The sequence below is a fragment of the Callithrix jacchus genome, chromosome 10, assembly GCF_049354715.1.
Source record: "Callithrix jacchus isolate 240 chromosome 10, calJac240_pri, whole genome shotgun sequence".
In the NCBI taxonomy this organism is placed as follows: domain Eukaryota; kingdom Metazoa; phylum Chordata; class Mammalia; order Primates; family Cebidae; genus Callithrix; species Callithrix jacchus.
The window spans coordinates 101,646,393-101,665,417 of NC_133511.1; the positions used below are offsets into that span (position 1 = coordinate 101,646,393).

Consider the following 19,025-nt stretch of genomic DNA (forward strand, 5'->3'; position numbering starts at 1 on the left):
AGACACATGACAGAGATGATCTCATTTGGTTAAACTGGAAGGAGCGCCTTCATCATAGCTCTCCTAACAAGCACATCCTGTGGTCAGCCTCGCTTCCTTTGTTCTACATAACAGGTGAAAACATGAAAGGTGGTGAGATTCATTTGCCTGATTTTATGTCATGCCATGGGTCAAGGGCTTTGCTGGGAATTAGGAAGTTGGGATCATCTTTAAAACCTGGAGAAAGTACTTGCCAAAGGCCACAACTTGGGTACAAAAGAAGCTACAAAAATCATGGAAGTTTTAGAACTACTGTTTATTTCCAATTTTTCCCACTTCTTCCCCCAGGAGTGGCTGCATTATAAGAAGAAAGAGGGCCCTGGTTTCATGAAGAAGGGAATTAGCACCCATTTCAGTCTTCCTACACTGGAGAGGAGGTCCAGGGGGGTGGAGGAAGCTCAGGGGACACTCTGGATGGACCATGCTCTGTGGGTTCTGCCTGGCTTCTCTGACAGAGGAGGGGGAACTGGTGGCATCACCTGCCTGATTCCCTCCATGTATTCTGGGATTGGAAATGAACTAATTAGAGCTAATGTTGGAAATAAACTTATTGGATAAACTGCATGATATGGGCCTGAATTTCCCAAACAGCTATATACAGAGGCAACTGAGGATGCAAATGTTCCCTCACTTGGCCATGGTGGTAATGAAGTTGTACTCAGGAGCTTTTCAAAGATGGGAGCTTCTGCTCTCCAGCTTCAAAAAGAGAAAGACGAGTGAGGAGAACGGCAGGGGGTCTGGCTGCTTCCTCCCAATCCAACTGTAACTTCTGGATGGCAGTAGCCCCCTGTTGTCCCCACCATCGTGCCTGATATCAGCTGCAGCTGCAAGGGCATCCTGCATGTGGGAGACTTCTGTCACTCATGAGCAGCTGGGTCATGGCAGTGGCACTGGCAGCTGGCTGGATCATTTACTGGCCACGGCCGAGAGTTGGTCTCGGATGCGGCCCAGGCCATCTAACATGGTATCCAGTGTTTCTTTGCTCAGCTCCATGGTGACAGCTGAGATGGAGGGTTTGTCTCCGCATAGGCTGGGATCTTCCTGGATCTGAAAAAAGAGAACACAGCCTAGAAAGTCATAGCTGCCTCTTTTCCTATCTCCCTGTAAGTAAGCCCTGAGCCTGCGAGGCTGAGCTCAGTTCTGCTGAACCTGTAAAGACAGGCTCTTTCCTAAGCACTAGAGTATCAGCCCTTGAGTCATTTAGTAGTAAGGGAGAGTGAAGGAGATGCCTCAGTGGCCTGGGTCAGCCTCCGTTTGCGACAAGTGCCATGGGTAGGTATCAAAGAAGGCCAAGCCAAGACTCGGCTCTCTGACACCCTAACTCTCAGCATTCAAGTAAGAAAAACATGGTGTGTGTTTATAATGGTACTTTAAGGAGTGGGCTCTGCTGGATACATAAGACAATCCATTGAGATGCAGGAACAATATTACAACCCTTAGTTTAAAAAAAATAAAGAAGTTAAGCTTTACTATTATTTAAAACTTAATTGCTAGAGGCACCCTTCTTCATTTTCTTATAAGTGTTGAATTTCTGGGTATCTGGTTATGTAGATATGTAAATATCTAGTTTTAACTAAACAAACACTACAAAATGGACATGTGGCTTAAAAAGATTCCTGAAAAGAACTATAAAATGAAGACAACACCAATGAAGCGAAGGTGTGTGAGCAAGAAAATGAAGTCCTGACACTTCCCCAGCTGCTGGGAGACCCTCTAGATCAGCCACGTTACACATAATGACAGGCCGATCACTGGACAAGAAGTTGGCTAAAGTACACTGAAACTATCATGCAGAGTAATTAAAGTCTGGAAGTGCAACCTATGGTTAAAGCTAAACTGCTAAGACTATGAGGTAACCTTTAGGTATCAGCAAATTACTTTAAAAATGTGTTTTGCATTTGTTTGTTTTAATATGTCCACAATATGTTAATATGGTAGTACACATACACTTTGTAACTAAACAAAGGAGGATAAAGGGGATGATAATTTTTAAAAATACATGGGTTAGAGATCCCAAACCTTGGAGACTGGTGTTTTAGATGGCCACAGGGGTGCGGCCTCTTCTTTCTAATGGCATGATAGTGAATGTACCTTCATCTGGAGCAGGCAGGTGGGGACGGCCATGCGGCTGATGCTGTCTGAGGAGGTTCTGATATCCACTCTCCAGTCCAGATCCACCAGGCGTGGCAGAGAGACTGTGGAAGGAAGCGCTCAGCTCAATGCTCACGCTGCTCATGTTTAACAAGCCTTTATTCTATGACAGGCGGCTCTGAGGACTGTACACATACAATACATTGGTCTACGTAGCAAGTCTCTGAGACAGACAGACAGACAAAGCCCAAGACCCACAGCAAGTCATGTGCCTTACCCAGTGCTCTTTGCTGCCTGCACTTAGTACTAATTCACAGTGGCAGCATATGCAGGCTTCCGCCTGAACACCCAGCCCTCCAGATTCAGGGCAGAATGAGAAGTGACACAAGGCAGAGAAGAAATCATGGCCTGAGGCTTAAGAAATGTGCCGCTTCAGAAATAGTGGTAAGAGCTCTTGTTTTAGAGAAAAATAGACTTGACTTGAATACAGGTGCTACCACTTACCTAACCTCTGAGCTTCTGTCTGCTCATCAGCCTACCTCACAGGGCTGTCGGGAGGACTAAATGACTTAATGCAGATAAAGGGCTCCAGCACTGTGGCTGGCTCAGTTATTAAATGACCATTTATTAAACACGGACTTTTATTCAGTCTTTCAAACTAATTTCAATTACTGTTAATTTTTTTCACAACTGAAATAGCATTATTTTAAGTACTTTACTTTCTGCTTTGGATAGTTCTGGTTTTTTTTTTTTCTTTTTGAGACAGAGTCTCACTCTATTGTCCAGGCTGGAGTGCAGTCTCGGTTCCACTGCAACCTCCACCTCCCAGGTTCAAGCAATTCTCTGCCTCAGCCTCCAGAGGAGCTGGGATTACAGGCGCCCCCGACCCCCACCAGGCCCGGCTAATTTTTGTATTTTCAGTAGAGATGGGGTTTCACCATCTTGGCCAGGCTGATCTTGTGATCCACCTGCCTCAGCCTCCCAAAGTGCTGGGATTACAGGCATGAGCCACCATGCCTGGCCGATATTTCTGTTTTTTTTTTTTTAACAGCATGCCTATGTAATAATGGTTCTAATCAGAAAAAAGTTAAAAGTAGAATTAGGGGGAAAACCCTACCATACACAGAGTATGGGTTGAGACTAGAAAGGTTCAGTTTGGTTTTTGGCGAAATCTCTGGTCACCTAGCAGATTGAGAGCTGGGGCTGAAGAGACAAGTAAGAAAGGTGGGGAAGATTTCTTGGTACTCACTCTGATTTGCCTGGGCTTCAGTTCTCCAAGTAGACCTGTTTAAGAGGGAAAAATGAGGAAAAAATAATGGAAAGTGGATGAGACTGACTCTTCTGATAGAGGGAGGACCTTGGACCTTCCTGTGATCTTTAGACCTACCATCACCTGCTAACAGGAAAGCACCACAGAAACCCCTCTCTCCAAGAAAGCCTTTTGTTTATCTGTTTTACAAAGCTCAGTGATGTTAAGGCCATAAGTGTTGTTAGTTTTCATAGTTTAGGACAAAAAAGAAGATAATATAATGTATTGTAATCTTACTGTGCGATTGTTCTGAAAGACAAAACAAAAGGAAAGAGGTCAGCTTATCCTGTTTATTGAGCACCTACTGCATATGCTAGTATTGCATCTTCTGCAAAAACACATCCAAACAGACCTAATGCCACAATGAACAGAATAAAATGTGGTCATGTATGAGAAAGTTCTTAATATACAACAAAACCTTTGGTAAATAGGCATTATCAGTTATTGCTATTAGAGAGGTCTGTTCAAGCTTTCTGCTGACCAACAGTTAATCAATTCTGCTTACAATGTATGTGCTTAAAAGGAACTTTCCAGCCAAGAAAATATACAGATACTTCACAAAAGAAATAAAAATGATCAATAAACATATGAAAAAGATACCTGACGTCATTATTGTCAAAGGCAGGAACACTGAAATGAGGTACCATTTGCCATTTGTGGAACCGGGAAAAATGTAAGAAAAGAATCCCCTCAGTGAAGGTGTAGGGAGAGGGGCACACTTGTATCCTGCTACTGTGGAAAAATACTGCAATCTTTCTAATGGCCAACTTGAAAATTTAAGGCCAAATCCTCAAAATGTCCATTACCTTTAACCCAGTAAAAAAAATAAGCACAAGAGCAAAATTTTCATTGTAAGTTGTTCACTGAAATGAAAAGTGCCAATAGCCTCAGTGTCCAACACTAGGAAATTTTAAAATTAAGTTACACATTTCTTCCTATAATAGAATATGTTTAACCATTACAATGATACTGAAGGTAAATATTGACCTGAAATGTCACTATTGTTGATACTGTTAACAGCAAATAAGCAAGTTATAAAATGGCATGATCCATTTTGTAACAGCAAAAGCAAAACATCAACCTCCTGTAGATGTGTAAAGAGAAAAAAATAAACATGTCTTAAAAGGCTTTCTATTAAGAAAAGACTACTGCTAACTCTGGCTGGTGGATTATAGGTGCCTTATTTTCTTTTTGCTTATCTGTGCTTTCTAAGTTTTCAACAATTGAGCATATTATTTCTAGAATGGGAATAAAAATAATAAGAAATATAAAATTTAGAAGGGACTTTTAAGAAATGAGCACTTACACATGTTCTAGGATGATCTTTGTTAGTAGGTTTTTGAGGTTTTGGTGGAAATTTTCTGGAAAGAGAGCCAGAATCGCCTCGGCAGAAGACAAGTCACGGAATGCCACCAGCCTAGTGAGGCGGTGCAGAGCCTGGAGCAGCTGCAAGACAGACGGAGCCACCCTGTAGCTACAACAGAAGCAGCAGACAGAGGGCACAAAACAGGGCTAGGGGCAGGACTCTACACCCCTAAGGCTGCACACTGCCATGGTCATTCAACTGAGTCATGAGTCCAGAGGCCTCTGTGCACAGCACATGCTCATGTCCCATGTGCCTCAGCCTGCCTTGGAGTTCATCTGTTGGTTCAGAAGACAGATGCAGCTGCCTGATCTAAGAAGCTGTCAGCTTACCAGAAACTCTCCACTTGTGGGCAAAGAGTTAACATAGCCCTTTTCCTTCTGCATGAGAATCTGACCTTCAGTTAACTTACTGGTGCTGTTTCCCTGGTAACCTGAGAGCACTGGAAAGTCAGCTGTGTTACTAAGCAACACTGCATTGGTCCCAGCCTCTGAACTAAAAGGACTGCATAAACACCTGGGGTGCCTGTGGCTTTGGACTTGCCTACGTGTGGCTACAGGCTCCTTTCGAGAACCTGAAGCTGTGCTTACTGAACTGTGACATGGGATACTAAGTCCTGTGGAGTGAGGGCCTCGAATCCAGGGTGGTAGGATTCAATGTCCTTTCCTCTCAACTGTCACCTAGGAGGGAAAAGAGAACAAACAGCTCCTGGTGTGGGTTCTTCCTGGGAAGAGGAGTGTCTGCCCATCCTGCTAAAATGCTGTGTTCCCATCCTAGGTCCTTCTAAGTGAATCTGTAACTTTGAAGTGTAAGAGTGGTTTATGGCGGTCTTGTGAATACAGTAATGCTTTGCTAACCTAAAAACACAGCTCTCTGGAGGTAACTGTTTCTCTGCTTTAGGACTTTCTCTGACATCACTGCAGATTGCCTGACACAACCTGGAAGTGAAGGGAAGTCACCTTTCCACCAATGAGAGTGGGTGTTTATGGATAAATGGCCAAGCCTCTCTGTCCTCCAGGGAACAATTCTGAGAGGTGTTCTACTTGGTTTCTTACAGGAACCCAAGTTTTCCACATCAGTAACCTCTCTTAACATCCTCTTTTATTGACTTGTCTTCCCTGTTTGATTTTCCCCACTGCTCTGTGCTTTCCAGAATCACCTCCCAAATAATCTACTTTGGGGGGAACCCAAAATAAGTCTTCAAGTCCATAATTTTGCTTTTCCCTTTTCCTTTTCTACAGCTCATTTCAATAAACAAAGATCCAGAGTTAAAACAAAAAACAAAAAAAAATAGGCCAGGTGCAGTCATTCATGCCTATAATCCCAGCACTTCGGGAGGCTGAGGTGGGTGAATTGCTTGAACTCAAGAGTTTGAGACCAGACTGGGCAACATGGCAAAACTTCATCTGTATAAAACATACAAAAATTAGCCAGGCATGGTGGCACATGCCTGTAGTCTCAGCAACTCGTGGAGCTGAGGTGGGAGGATTGCTTGAGCCTGGGCAGTCGAGGCTGCAGTGAGCCATGTTCATGCCACTGCCCTCCAGCCTGGGTAACAAAACTAGACCCTGTCTCAAAAATAAAGTCCAAAAACATAGTCCCATTTAGATGAAGAAACCGCTGTTCTAAAAACATATATGCCTTGGAAAGATAAGGCTGTCACTGCTACACAAAAACTACGAGTTACCTTTATCTCCCTCTTGGCCACCTGCTGAGATCTGGTGAGATAAGGAGAAGGGGATCTTCTGTGGGACAGAGGGGTGAGGAGGGAGTGAGATACACAAAGCACGCCTCACAAAGCCTGATGGGAGCTAGCAGTGCATACTCCTGAATTTTATTCAGGCCTCAAAGCTTCTGTTCAAAGATCCCTGAAAAATCTGCCCTAAGCTATCCAGCAGACAAAATTCATCAGCATCAGCAAGTTACAGGTTGAAAAAGAAAATCACAAAAAGGTTGGCTTTTGTTCCACATTGTCTAGGTAATAGGTCTGAAAAGCAAATGGTCAGGAGCTCTGATTCTGGGTGTAGTTCTCCCATTCATGTCTCATTCATCAAAGTTTGCTCTAGTGTCAGCAGATGTTTCAAGGGATTTTCCTTGGACATGGCAATGACTGGGAAGTCAAGAAAGAGACTAATAAGTTAAGAGGGCCAGCAGTCGAAGGTCATTTCTGACCACACTTACTTCCTCTGCCTCCTCCTGGGTCACAGACAAGCTGGAACATGTAATATCCAAGAGTGTTTTTGAGCCAAGGGCTGAACTGGAAAAGCTTTCTTGACACAGCTGTCTGACAGCATCTTTTGAGGAGGCCTATGAATTAAATCACAGATAGGAAAAAAACACCTCAGACTCTGAAAACACATGTTTTGAATAATAATGTCTTAGTCACACATGATACCTTTGAGACTTAAAATTTAAAGGTACATAAGACTTTGGTTTCTGGAAAGATCAAATAGATGTACTTTTCCCCAATCCTTCTGCTAAGTACCACTAAAAACTCTGTACATCATATAGAAAACATACATAAGACTCTGGAAGGGGGAGAGGAGGTGGCAGATCTACTAGGGACCTCATAACACAAGGAATTACACAATGATGAGTCCCCTGGATTTTTTTTTTTGCTGCATATATCTCAGACTTTGAGCTGAAGAAGAGGGCAACCTGGAAATGACAATGGATGCAGAGTGAAAATAATAGCCCCGGTAAATACCTGCTCTCTCTAACCAAAGGACCAATAAAGGGGCAGCCTCACAAGACAGAAGACTTTTAGACAATAACCGCTACACCTCAGCCAAATATCACAGAAAGAACTGCGGCCCCACCCACCTCTACGTCAACAAAGACTGAGTGGGAGACCTAGACCTAAGTGAGAAGACTTGTGAGGCTATAATGAGGTACTCCAACACTCCTGCTGAGGAGATGGTAGAGAAGGCCAAGTAGGAAGCTGAGGCCTTTATCCTCACTAGCTGGTATCAAGCCTTATCATTCTGTGATACTAGTGGAGACCATGTGGAGTCAGAGATTCCACTCCTACCCAGTGGTAACAAGGAACCTCTGCTTTCAGGTATCAACAGAAGCCAAGTGGGGAACGTAAACTTGAACTTCTAACTGATAGTAATGTGGTGGCACCCCTTCCCTTGCCTCAGCAGTGCCACAGAAAGCCAGCTAAACATAAGATTTAAATAAAATCCATTCTCACAACATAAAACATGAAAATCATTCATCAAACCAAGAACCAGAAATATCTCAAACTGAATGAGAAAAAGGTAATCAATAGATGTCAATACCAAGATGACAGATGTTGAAATTATCTGACAAAGAACTTTAAGCAGCCAGGATAAATATGCTTCAACAAATAAGTATGAACTTGTTTGAAACAAACATTTTAAATTGCCTCAGCCAAGAAGTAGAAGATATAAAGAAAAATAAAATGGAAATTTTAGAACTGAAAAACAAAATAACCAAAATAAAAAGCTCAGCAGATTGGCTCAGCACCAAAATAGAAAGAATAAAGAATCAATGAACCAAAAGACAGAACAGTAGAAATTATCCAATCAGAAAAACAGAGAAAACAGACAAAATTATGAACAGAGCTTTGGGGACATGTGAGAGTATAATGAAAGACCTAACATTCATATCATTGGAGTCCTAGAAGGAGATGATGAAAGAGAGAAAGACTGAAAAAATATTCAAAGAAATAATGCTGAAAACGTTCCAAGTTTACTTAGAGACATACTCCTATACATTTCAAGAACCTGAGTGAACCCTAAACAGGATAAATCCAACGAAATCCATATCAGGACATATAATTGAACTTCTGAAAATGAAAGACAAATCTTTAAAGCAGAGAGAAATGACAACTTACCTATTAAAAAAACAATTGCAATAAAAGTAGATTTCATATCAGAATCCATGGAAGGAAGAAAGAAGTGACAATATTTTTTAGGTGCTGAGAGGGAAAAAAAACCTGTCAACTTGGAATCCTACACCTAGCAAAAATATCCTTCAGGAATGAAGAAGAAATCAAGACATTCTCAGATGAAGAAAAACTAAGAATTTCCGCTGTAAAAGAATGGTCAAAACAAGTTCTCTAAGCAGAATGGAAACAATGAAACAAGAAACCAGTGAAACACCAGTGTACTAGCCTGAGCTCTCCAGAGAGACAAAACCAACAGGATATGTGAGAAGGGATTTATTATGGGGAAATGGCTTACATGATCACAGAGGCAAAGTCCCACAATAGGCCATCTGCAAGCTGGAGGACCAAGGAAGCTGGCAGCTTGGCTCAGTCAAAGTCTAGCAACCTCAGACGAGGGAAGGTGATGGTACAGCCCCCAGTTTGAGGCCAAAAGACTAAGAGCCACCAGGAGGCCACTGGTGTTAAGTCCTACAGTCCAAAAAAATGAAGAACCCAGCATCTAATGTCCAAGGGCAAGAGGAGAAAAGGCATCTTTCTTTAGAAGGGAGAAAGAGAGCAGAGAGAAAAAGAATCCCTCTTCTTCCACCTGTTTGGCCCAATTGGGTCCCCAGCCAATGGGATGATACCTGCCCACATTTAAGGCAGGTCTTTCTCTCTCAGTCCACTGATTCACACATCAATTTCCTCTGGCAACACTGTCACAGACAAACTCAAAAACAATGCTTCACCATCCATGTAGGCAACCCTCAATCAAGTCAACAGCTGAAATCAACCATCACAATCAGGCAGACAGAATAGGGCAAACAAAAATATGATAAATACTATAGACTTTCTTTCTTTTCTTGAGTTTTCTATTATGTTTGAAGGTTCAAGCAAAAAATATAATACTGTCTGCTGTGGCTCTGAATGTATGTAGAGAAAATATTTAAGACAATTATAAATGAGGAAAGATAAAGGGGTATAAAGGGAGGTAAGGTTTCTATACTTTGCCCTAACTGGTAAAATGATGACAACAAGAGACTGCGGTAAGTTATGTATATAGAATGTAGTAATTAGGGCAACCACTAAAAAGGCTATAAAAAGAAATGCACTTTAAAACATTACAGATAAATCAAAATGGAATTCTAAAAAAATGTTAAAATACATGGGAGGCAGGAAAAAGTAAAATGAAAGAAAAACTAAGAGAACAGGTAGAAAACAAACATAAAATAGTAGACTTGAAGCCCTAAGATACAAATAATTATGTAAATTATTTTATATGTAAATCATTTGTATGTAAATTATTACATTATATGTAAATTATTTATATGTAAATTGACATTTTATGTAAATGTTAATAGTCTAAGTGTACCAATTAAAAGAGAAAAATTGGCACAGTGGATTAAAAATATGACTCAAATGCTATCTATAAGAAACCCTTGGCCATGCCTGATAGCTCAGGCTTGTAATCCCAGCACTTTGTGAGGCCATGGCAGGTAGATTGCTTGAGCCCAGAAGTTTAAGACCAGCCTGAGCCGCATGGCAAAACCCCCTCTCTACAAAAAAAATTTACAAAATTTAGCTAGGTGTGGTGGTGCTTGCCTGTAGTACCAGCTGCTTGGGAGGCTGAGGCAGGAAGATTGCTTAAGCCTGGGAAGTCAATGCTGTAGTGAATTGAGATTGCACTACTGCACTCCAGCCTGGGTGACAGAGCAAGATTCTGTCTCAACAACAACAACAAATCTCCCTTCAAATATAAGATAGAAGGCCGGGTGAAAGTAAAGGAATGAAAAAAGATATATCATGCAAACATTAATCAGAGGAGAGAACTGGTTAAATTAATAAAAAAGTAAACTTCACTGGCAAAGAAAATTACCAGAGACAGAGAGGGATATTATATAATAATAAAAGATAACAAGAGAATTGCAAAATATGTGAAGCAAAAACTATCAGAACTGTAAGACTGAAAGACAAATATAACTGAAGACTTCAACACTCCTCTTTCAACAATTGACATAACCAAACAGATACTCGTATAGAAGAAACTCAACAATACCATCAATTGATTAAATTAATATTTATGAAACAATACCCAGTAACAGCAGAATACAAATTCATTTCAAGTGCCCACTAAACACATACCCAGACATCTAATGTTCTGGGCCATAAAACAAACTTCATCAAATTCAAAAGAAATGAAGTAATACAGAGTATGTTCTATGTGACCACAATGGAATCGAAATAGAAATCAATAACAGAAAGGTAACAGAAAAATATCTGAACACTTATAAACTTAAATAGTCCACTTCTAAATAATTCCTATGTTAAAGGGAAAGTCTCAGGGATATTTTAAAATTACACTGAATAAGTGAGAATGAAAACACACCATATCAACATTTGTGAGGCACAGCCTAGCAAGTGGTTAGAGGAAAACTTACAGCATTAACTAGAAATACATTATAGCATATTAACTAGAAATTAACATTATAGCATACACTAGAAAAGAGGCAAAGTCTCAAATCAACAATCTAAGCTACCACCTCAAGAACCTATAAAAAGGAAAGCATAATAAATCCAAAGGAAGCACTGGAATTAACAGTGATAAGAGCAGAAACCAATGAAATTGAAAATAGAAAAATAAATGAAACAAACAGCTGGTTCTTTGACAATGTCAATAAAAATCGACAAACCTCTAGCAAGACCGACAAAGTTAAGAGGAGAGACACAAATTATCAGTATCGGGAATGAAATATGAGGATATTACCACCGATCCTGCAGACATCAGAAGGATAATGGAAACTTCATGAACAATTCTATAAACATAAATGTGATAGTTTAAATAAAATGGACCAATTCTTCAAATAACACAAACTACTTCCACTCCCCTAATATAAAATTGATAATTTGAATAGGCCTATAAGTATTAAGAAAATTGAATTCACAATTTTAAAACTCTTAAAAAAAATCTCTAGGCTCAGATAGTTTGGAGAATTCTAACAAACATTATAAAAAAGAATGAAGTGATTATATACCATCTCCTCTAGAAAAACAGAAGATGGAGTACTCTCCAAACGATTTTATATAGCTACAAAGCTAGTGTTACCCTGAAACCAAAACTTCACAGAATTGTACAGAAAAACAGCAAAACCACAGACCAATATCCCTCATAAAAATAGATGCAAAAATTCTTAGCAAAATATTAGCAAATAGAGATCAATTATATATATATATATATAATTAGCAGATACATACAATTATATATAAAATATTTAAGTCTATAATTACATAAGTATATACTATAATATATAAGTATGTAATTACACACTATGACCAGGTGGATTTATTCCACAGATGCAAGCCTGGTTCAATATTTGAAAATCTGTGTAATCCACCACATTAAAGAAAATCACATGATACAAATCGATGCAGAGAAAGTATCTGATAAAAATTAAACATCCATTCTTGATAAAAACCCTCAGAAAAACAGGAATAGAGAGAACTTCCTTATATTGATAAACAGCATCTACAAAAAACCTACAGTTAACATTATACTTAATGGTGAGAGGCTAAACACTTTGCCCCCAAAACTGAGAACAAGGCAAGGTATCTGCTTTCTCCGGTCTGAATCAACACAGTGCTGAATGTTCTAGCCACCAAAATAAGGCAAGAAAAGGAAATAAAATGTGTGCAGATCAGAAAGGAAGAAATAAAACTGTCCCTGTTTGCAAATAACATGATTTTCTATGTAGACCATCCCAAGGAATATACCAAAAACTCCTAGAAACATTGAGTTTAGCAAGTTTGCATGTAGAAGATAAACATACATACATCAGTTGTATTTCTATATATTAGCAATGAACACATGGACACTAAAATTAAAAATATGGGCTGGGCGTGATGGTTCACATCTATAATCCCAGCACTTTGGGAGGCCAAGGTGGATGGATCACTTGCGGTCAGGAGTTTGAGACCAGCCTGGCCAACGTAGTGAAACCCGGTCTGTACTAAAAATATACGCAAAAAAAATTAGCCTCAAGTGGTGGCAGGCACTTGCAGTCCCAGCTACTTGGTAGGCTGAGGCATGAGAATTGCTTGAACCCAGGAGGTGGAGGTTGCAGTGAGCTGAGATTGCACCACTGCACTCCAGCCTGGGCCACAGAACAAGACTCTTGTCTCCCATAAAAATAAATAAATAAATAAGGAAAATACCATTTGCAATTGTTCAAAAAAATGAACTACAGGATGTATATACTGAAAACCACACAACACAAAACTGCTGTACAGTCATTACATGAAATACCACTCAGCAATAAAAAGGAAAGGAATATACACACAACATAGATGAAAATTAGGCTGAGTGAAAAAAGTCAATCTCAGAAGGTTATTTACTGTATTTACATGGCATTTATATGGAATTCTTGAAATGTCAAAATTAGAGAAATGAATAATGCCAAAGGTTAAGGAGGGTGTGGCTATAAAACAGCAGTATGAGGAATCTTTGTGGTGATAGAAATGCTTTGTATTTTGACTATCAATGTTAATACCTTTGACATTAGGTATTGACATCCCATTTATCTTTTACCCAGTTTTCCCCACTTCTGCAGGATTCTGCTATACGTAATAGTATATATACTATACATAATAGTATGTACACTATATTAGGTATACTATAGAGTATATATATAATATATATGTTATATATTATATAAATATAATATACATACATACTACATGTTGTATACATACTATACATATATATGGAACGATACATAATAGTATACATACTATATAATGTATATACTATGTATAGATCTGCAGAATCCTGCAGAACTGGGGAAAATTGAGTAAAGGATAAATGATATTATTATTGTTTCTTTCTGTTTTGTTTTTTTTTCAGACGTAGTCTGGCTCTGTCGCCAGGCTTGAGTGCAGTGGCGTGATCTCGGCTCACTGCGACCTCCGCCTCCTGGGTTCAAGGGATTCCCCTGCATCAGCCTCCTGAGTAGCTAGGACTACAGGCATGTACCACCACGCCCGGTTAATTTTTTGTATTTTAGTAGAGATGGGGTTTCACCATGTTGGCCAGGATGGTCTTAATCTCCTGACCTCATGATCTGCCCACCTCGGCCTCCCAAAGTGGGATTACAGGTGTGAGCCACCGCGCCCAGCCTATATCATTTCTTACAACTACATATGGATTTATAATTATCTCATAATTAAAAGTCTAAGTAATTTTTTTTTAAAAGAAGAGAAAGTACATAGGACAGTAGCAATGAAAATCAATGAACTACTGCTACATAATGGTGAGCAAAAGAAGCCAGGCATAAAAAAAAGTATATGCTGTATTATTCCATTTATGTAAAGTTCAAACATGGGCAATATTCAATGAATCGTTCAGAAGCAAAGATAGTGGTTACCGTTGGGCAAGAGAGTGAGGAAGCAAAGAAGGGGCAAAAGGGGGGCTTTGAGGATACTGGTAACATTTCATTTTTTGACCTTGGTGGTGGTTACATTGATGTGTAATAAATCATTTAACTGTACATTTATGATTTATGCACTTTTCTGTATGTATGCTACACATTAATCTTTTAAAGTTTTTAAAATAAAAAAGTGCCTAAGACTAACAGGCATGGAGGTGGAGGTAGGTACAAAGCAGCCAAAATGAAGGTGAAAAGGCACCGGGCTGGTAGCTGAGAGCCCTAGGTTTCCAGTCCCAGCTCTGTTACTTCATGTATAATTAATTTAACAGTTATTTACTGAGCACATGCTGTGTGCCAGGTATTAGTGTTCTACTTGTTGGGCATTAACACCTGTGAACAAAAGAGTAGATCCCTTTAGGAGTGGAGAACGCTAATGAACAGAGAAACCAATTGAAAAATAAACAACTAAAACAAAACAGAGTCTATTAAATGGACCCATGATGATGATGTGCCATAAATTGAGGTGAGTAACTCAACCGTCTTTACCTGGAGTTAAAAGAAAAAAAAAGGAAGAGAGGAAGAAAGAAAAGGTCGCTGATGGATCTTCCATTCTTATGAGACAGACAGTCAAGGAGCAAATAGCGACAAGTTCTACGAAGGAAAATAAAGCTGCCTTTTCTCCCACAGGGCAAATCATGTTAAATAATTCCAGCCGGGCGCGGTGGTTCACGCCTGTAATCCCAGCATTTTGGGAGGCCGAGGCGGATGGATCACGAGGTCAGGATTTCAAGACAAGCCTGGCCAAGATGGTGAAACCCTGTCTTTACTAAAAATACAAAAATTAGCCGGGCGTGGTGGCGGGCGCCTGTAATCCCAGTCACTCAGGAGGTTGCAGTGAGCCGAGATCATGCCACTGCACTCCAGCCTAGGCGACAGAGTGAGACTGCATCTCAAAAAGTAAAAAATAAATAAACAAATAAATTCGACCTATCATTTCATTTGAGCTTTACAAAGTACGGGAAATCCGGACCTCAGTGGAATATTGAACTCACAGCTCATTCGGAGGGCTGGGCTGACGCAGTAGGAAATAATTTCTTAGTGGTGGAGTGCAGGAGGGGCTACGGGATGAAATGAGGAACTGCTAACGTGAATCCAGCAACCACCACTCTAATGCACCAATCCCGAAAAACAATCCCAGAGACTAATAGGAGGGGACACTTGTACTGCGCCTTCATGCCCATTATATTATTATTTTTTCTCTTATCTTCCTGTCAAAACGGTATTTTTTCCTTACTTTTTCAGAAAGACGCAACGATTTGCCTGGGATCACACAGAGAACAAGCAGCGGGGTTGTAGCTCCAAACCAGGGTCAGTTTGTTCCCAATTCCTGCTCCGTCTAAAGTCTCGGAGACAAAGGGCCATCTCATGCTGTCCCCACCCCTTCGATTTACCTTGAGCAGGCTCTGAAGCGCTGCAAAATGCTCCGCTGTCAGGGCAGCCATCTTTCCGAAGTCACATGACCGCGGCACCAGCGAAGCGACGTCATGTGGCGTTTGTTGTCGCGGGGCCTGCCGGGGGCTGTAGTCCTTCAGGGTGGAGGAAGGGTGTCTGGGTTTTGATGCTGTGGGAGTCGAGCCGAGATCAAGACGGACGCGGCGGCTGGATTGCTAAACCCTGGGACTCTAGGACGGAAGGACTAGGGGGACCAGGGTGGAGGATGGTTTACTTGGGGAGGAAATTGTCTTGACTTGCCTACTTACCAGGTCAGGGAAATAGGTTTTCCCTTGACCCATGTGGGTGGGCTCGCCCATTTGGGGAATACACCTGCAGGCTTGGCAGGCACCTTGGAAACGTAGCTCTTCAGGAGTGATCAGCGTACCAGTGCTGGGGATGAAAATGAGGTTGTGCATCTCGGACTTCTTGGAATTTACAAACGCACACACATCCTGTCTTGAAGAATGTAAAATTACTTCTGTGTGTAGTTTTTCAGCCTATGGAGTAGGTAGGAGCTAGTATTATTAGTATTATCCAGACTGGGAAATAATAATTTAGGGTTTTTAGTAACTTTACCATAGTCATAGAGGAGATATGGTTCCAAGAGCAGGTGAGGAAGTGTTTGGAAGACAGGAGAGGAGAGGAATGGAATGAAAGCTACTACCTAGCTAGGTTCTTGTTATACAGGGGTGAGACGGGGGAGGTGGTTTATGGAAATGATTTAGTTCATTTATTCGGGAAGGTAATTACAAGGAGTATAGTTGTGAAGAGTGATTGTGCATGATCCGTGCTGGACTCCGACTTGCACAGTGCTCAGAGGCTGTACCTCAAAGCAGACATGTCCTTTATCTACTTTTAATATTTGGGTGGCTCTTTTCTCTTTCAGTCCTCCACTTTTTATAAAGCACATTCCAGCTCAAAAAAATGGGTTCTGATAAATTCGAGCTTAAGAAAGAATGTCCATTTGTGAAATTCCAGAAATTGGTAAGCCGGTAAGGACATTTGTTCCTTTGTCTCCTCTCCTCCCCCTTCCCCTCTCTGCCTCCATTTTCTGTGGGGGTGTTGTCAAGGCCCAGGAAAACAAAAATCAAATTGTCTAAGGAGAAACCCATTCCTGGATTAGAAGATTTTAGAAGCATTTTGTCACGGAGTCCTGATTCTAGCTCTTTTTCTTGGCCTCTCTTTTCCTTGAGCCCTCATGGCCTGATTCCTGTTTCCTGTCATAACTCAATGTAGGTTCTAGGTTTAACTCCTCTTTGTATCTATAGGGCTGGGCCCATTGCTTTTGGTGAATTGAATGTTTGTTAAATAGACAAGCACTCAAAAAAGTGATTAGACTAAGATGAACTTGTGTGACTTATTTGAGGATATTGCCTTGTTATTTGCAGGGCTGTGCCTTCTTGTCTTACTTTAGAGCAATGAGGAGTGTGGTCACCAGCCTCCAAGATGGCCCTTAATGATCTCAGACTCCTGGTATTCACACCCTAGTGTAGACAATTCCCACCTTGTACCAGGATTGGTATTCATGACCAATAGCAAATGGTGGGTGTTAATGGCATATCACTTCTGAGATTAGGTTATACGAGACTACACCAAAAACAAACAAAAAAGCTGAAGTTCCTGTCCCCTGGCTTGGGCGCTCTCTCATGTGCCCTGCTCTCTTTCACTTGAATCCTTTGCTCTGGGGAAGGCAAACTGCCATGTTGTAAGCAGTCCTACAGAGAGTCCTAGGTGACAAGGAACTGAAGCATCTGGCTGACAACCTCATTACCGACCTTAGAAGCAGATTCTCTAGGTCTGGCAGAGACTTAAGAAGGCGGTAGTCTTGGCCAACAGCTTAACTGCAACCTCATGAGAGATTCTGAGCCAGAACCACACAGCTAAGCCATGCCTGGATTTCTGGCCTTCAACCACTATTAAGATTATAAATGTTTGTCGTTTTAAGCCATGAAGCTTTGAGGTAATTTGTTATACAGCATTAGTGACTAATGCACGGTGGCAACAAAGCGTAGGGGCTTTAGAATTCAACCTAAGTTGGAATCCCAATTCTACACATTATTCACTTTTCCATGTACAAATTTTTGAACTTCTCTGGGCCTCAGTTTCCACCTCTGTAAAATGGTGTTGATCACATCCGTCTATTTCAGAAAGCAGAGCTGAGCGACAGGTCCTGCTTCAGTGGGAGGATTCCCAGCTCTCCTTGCTCTTGTGGGGAGGTATGATATAAATGGCACCATGTCATCCCACTTTGGTTGGGCTACCCAGATTGCCAATTTAATGTTGCATTTAAATGTTTGTCTATGGCCGGCAGAATGTCCAGCAATTTCTAAACCATAAATATTTTCCTTTTTTTTAAGTTGCATTTTAGGTTTTGGGATACATGTGAAGAACATGCAAGATAGTTGCATAGGTACACACGTGGCAGTGTGACTTGCTGTCTTCCTCCCCTTCACCTATATCTGGCATTTCTCCCCATGCTATCTCTCCCCAACTACCCACCCCCTGCTGTCCCTCCCCTATTCCCCCCAATAGACCCCAGTGTGTAGTGCTCCCTTCCCTGTGTCCATGTGTTCTCATTGTTCAACACCCGCCTATGAGTGAGAACATGTAGTATTTCATTTTCTGTACTTGTGTCAGTTTGCTGAGAATGATGTTCTCCAGGTTCATCCATGTGCCTACAAAGGACACGAACTCATCATTTTTGATGGCTGCATAATATTCCATGGTGTATATGTGCCACATTTTCCCTGTCCAGTCTATCATTGATGGGCATTTGGGTTGATTTCAGGTCTTTGCTATTGTAAACAGTGCTGCAATGAACATTCGTGTGCATGTGTCCTTATAGTAGAACGATTTATAATCCTTCAGATATATACCCAGTAATGGGATTGCTGGGTCAAATGGAATTTCTGTTTCTAGGACCTTGAGGAATCGCCACACTGTCTTCCACAATGGTTGAACTAATTTACACTCCCACCAGTAGTGTAAAAGTGTTCCTATTTCTCCACATCCTCTCCAGCATCTGTTGTCTCCAGATTTTTTAATGATCGCCATTCTAATTGGTTTGAGATGGTATCTCAATGTAGATTTGATTTGCATTTCTCTAATGACCAGTGATGATGAGCATTTTTTCATGTTTGTTGGCCTCATGTATGTCTTCTTTCGTAAAGTGTCTGTTCATATCCTTTCCCACTTTTGAATGGGCTTGTTTGCTTTTTTTCTTGTAAATCTGTTTGAGTTCTTTGTAAATTCTGGATATCAGCCCTTTGTCAGATGGGTAAACTGCAATTTTTTTTTCCCATTCTGTTGGTTGCCAATTCACTCTAATGACTGTTTCTTTTGCCATGCAGAAGCTGTGGAGTTTGATTAGGTCCCATTTGTCTATTTTGGCTTTGGTTGCCAGTGCATTTGGTG

The 19,025-nt window shown here is 40.8% G+C and overlaps 1 protein-coding gene across 3 annotated transcripts; it reads right to left on the minus strand.

The window, feature by feature from the left end:
• Positions 1–276: 276 nt before the first annotated feature.
• COMMD9 (COMM domain containing 9) lies at positions 277–15,631 on the minus strand. 3 transcript variants are annotated; one of them, XM_078340852.1, is made up of 7 exons: positions 15,569–15,631; positions 6,984–7,109; positions 4,746–4,885; positions 3,677–3,688; positions 3,380–3,414; positions 2,131–2,234; positions 277–1,086 (listed from the first exon to the last, which is right to left on the minus strand). In XM_078340852.1, the coding sequence occupies exons 1-7, from the start codon at positions 15,617–15,619 to the stop codon at positions 946–948; spliced, it is 609 nt and encodes a 202-aa protein (XP_078196978.1). In that variant the 5' UTR covers positions 15,620–15,631; the 3' UTR covers positions 277–945. The 3 variants fall into 3 exon arrangements, with proteins under 3 accessions (XP_078196978.1, XP_002755229.1, XP_017833508.1); XM_002755183.7 differs by lacking the exon at positions 3,677–3,688; XM_017978019.3 differs by lacking the exons at positions 3,380–3,414; positions 3,677–3,688.
• Between the last annotated feature and the right edge of the window lie 3,394 nt (positions 15,632–19,025).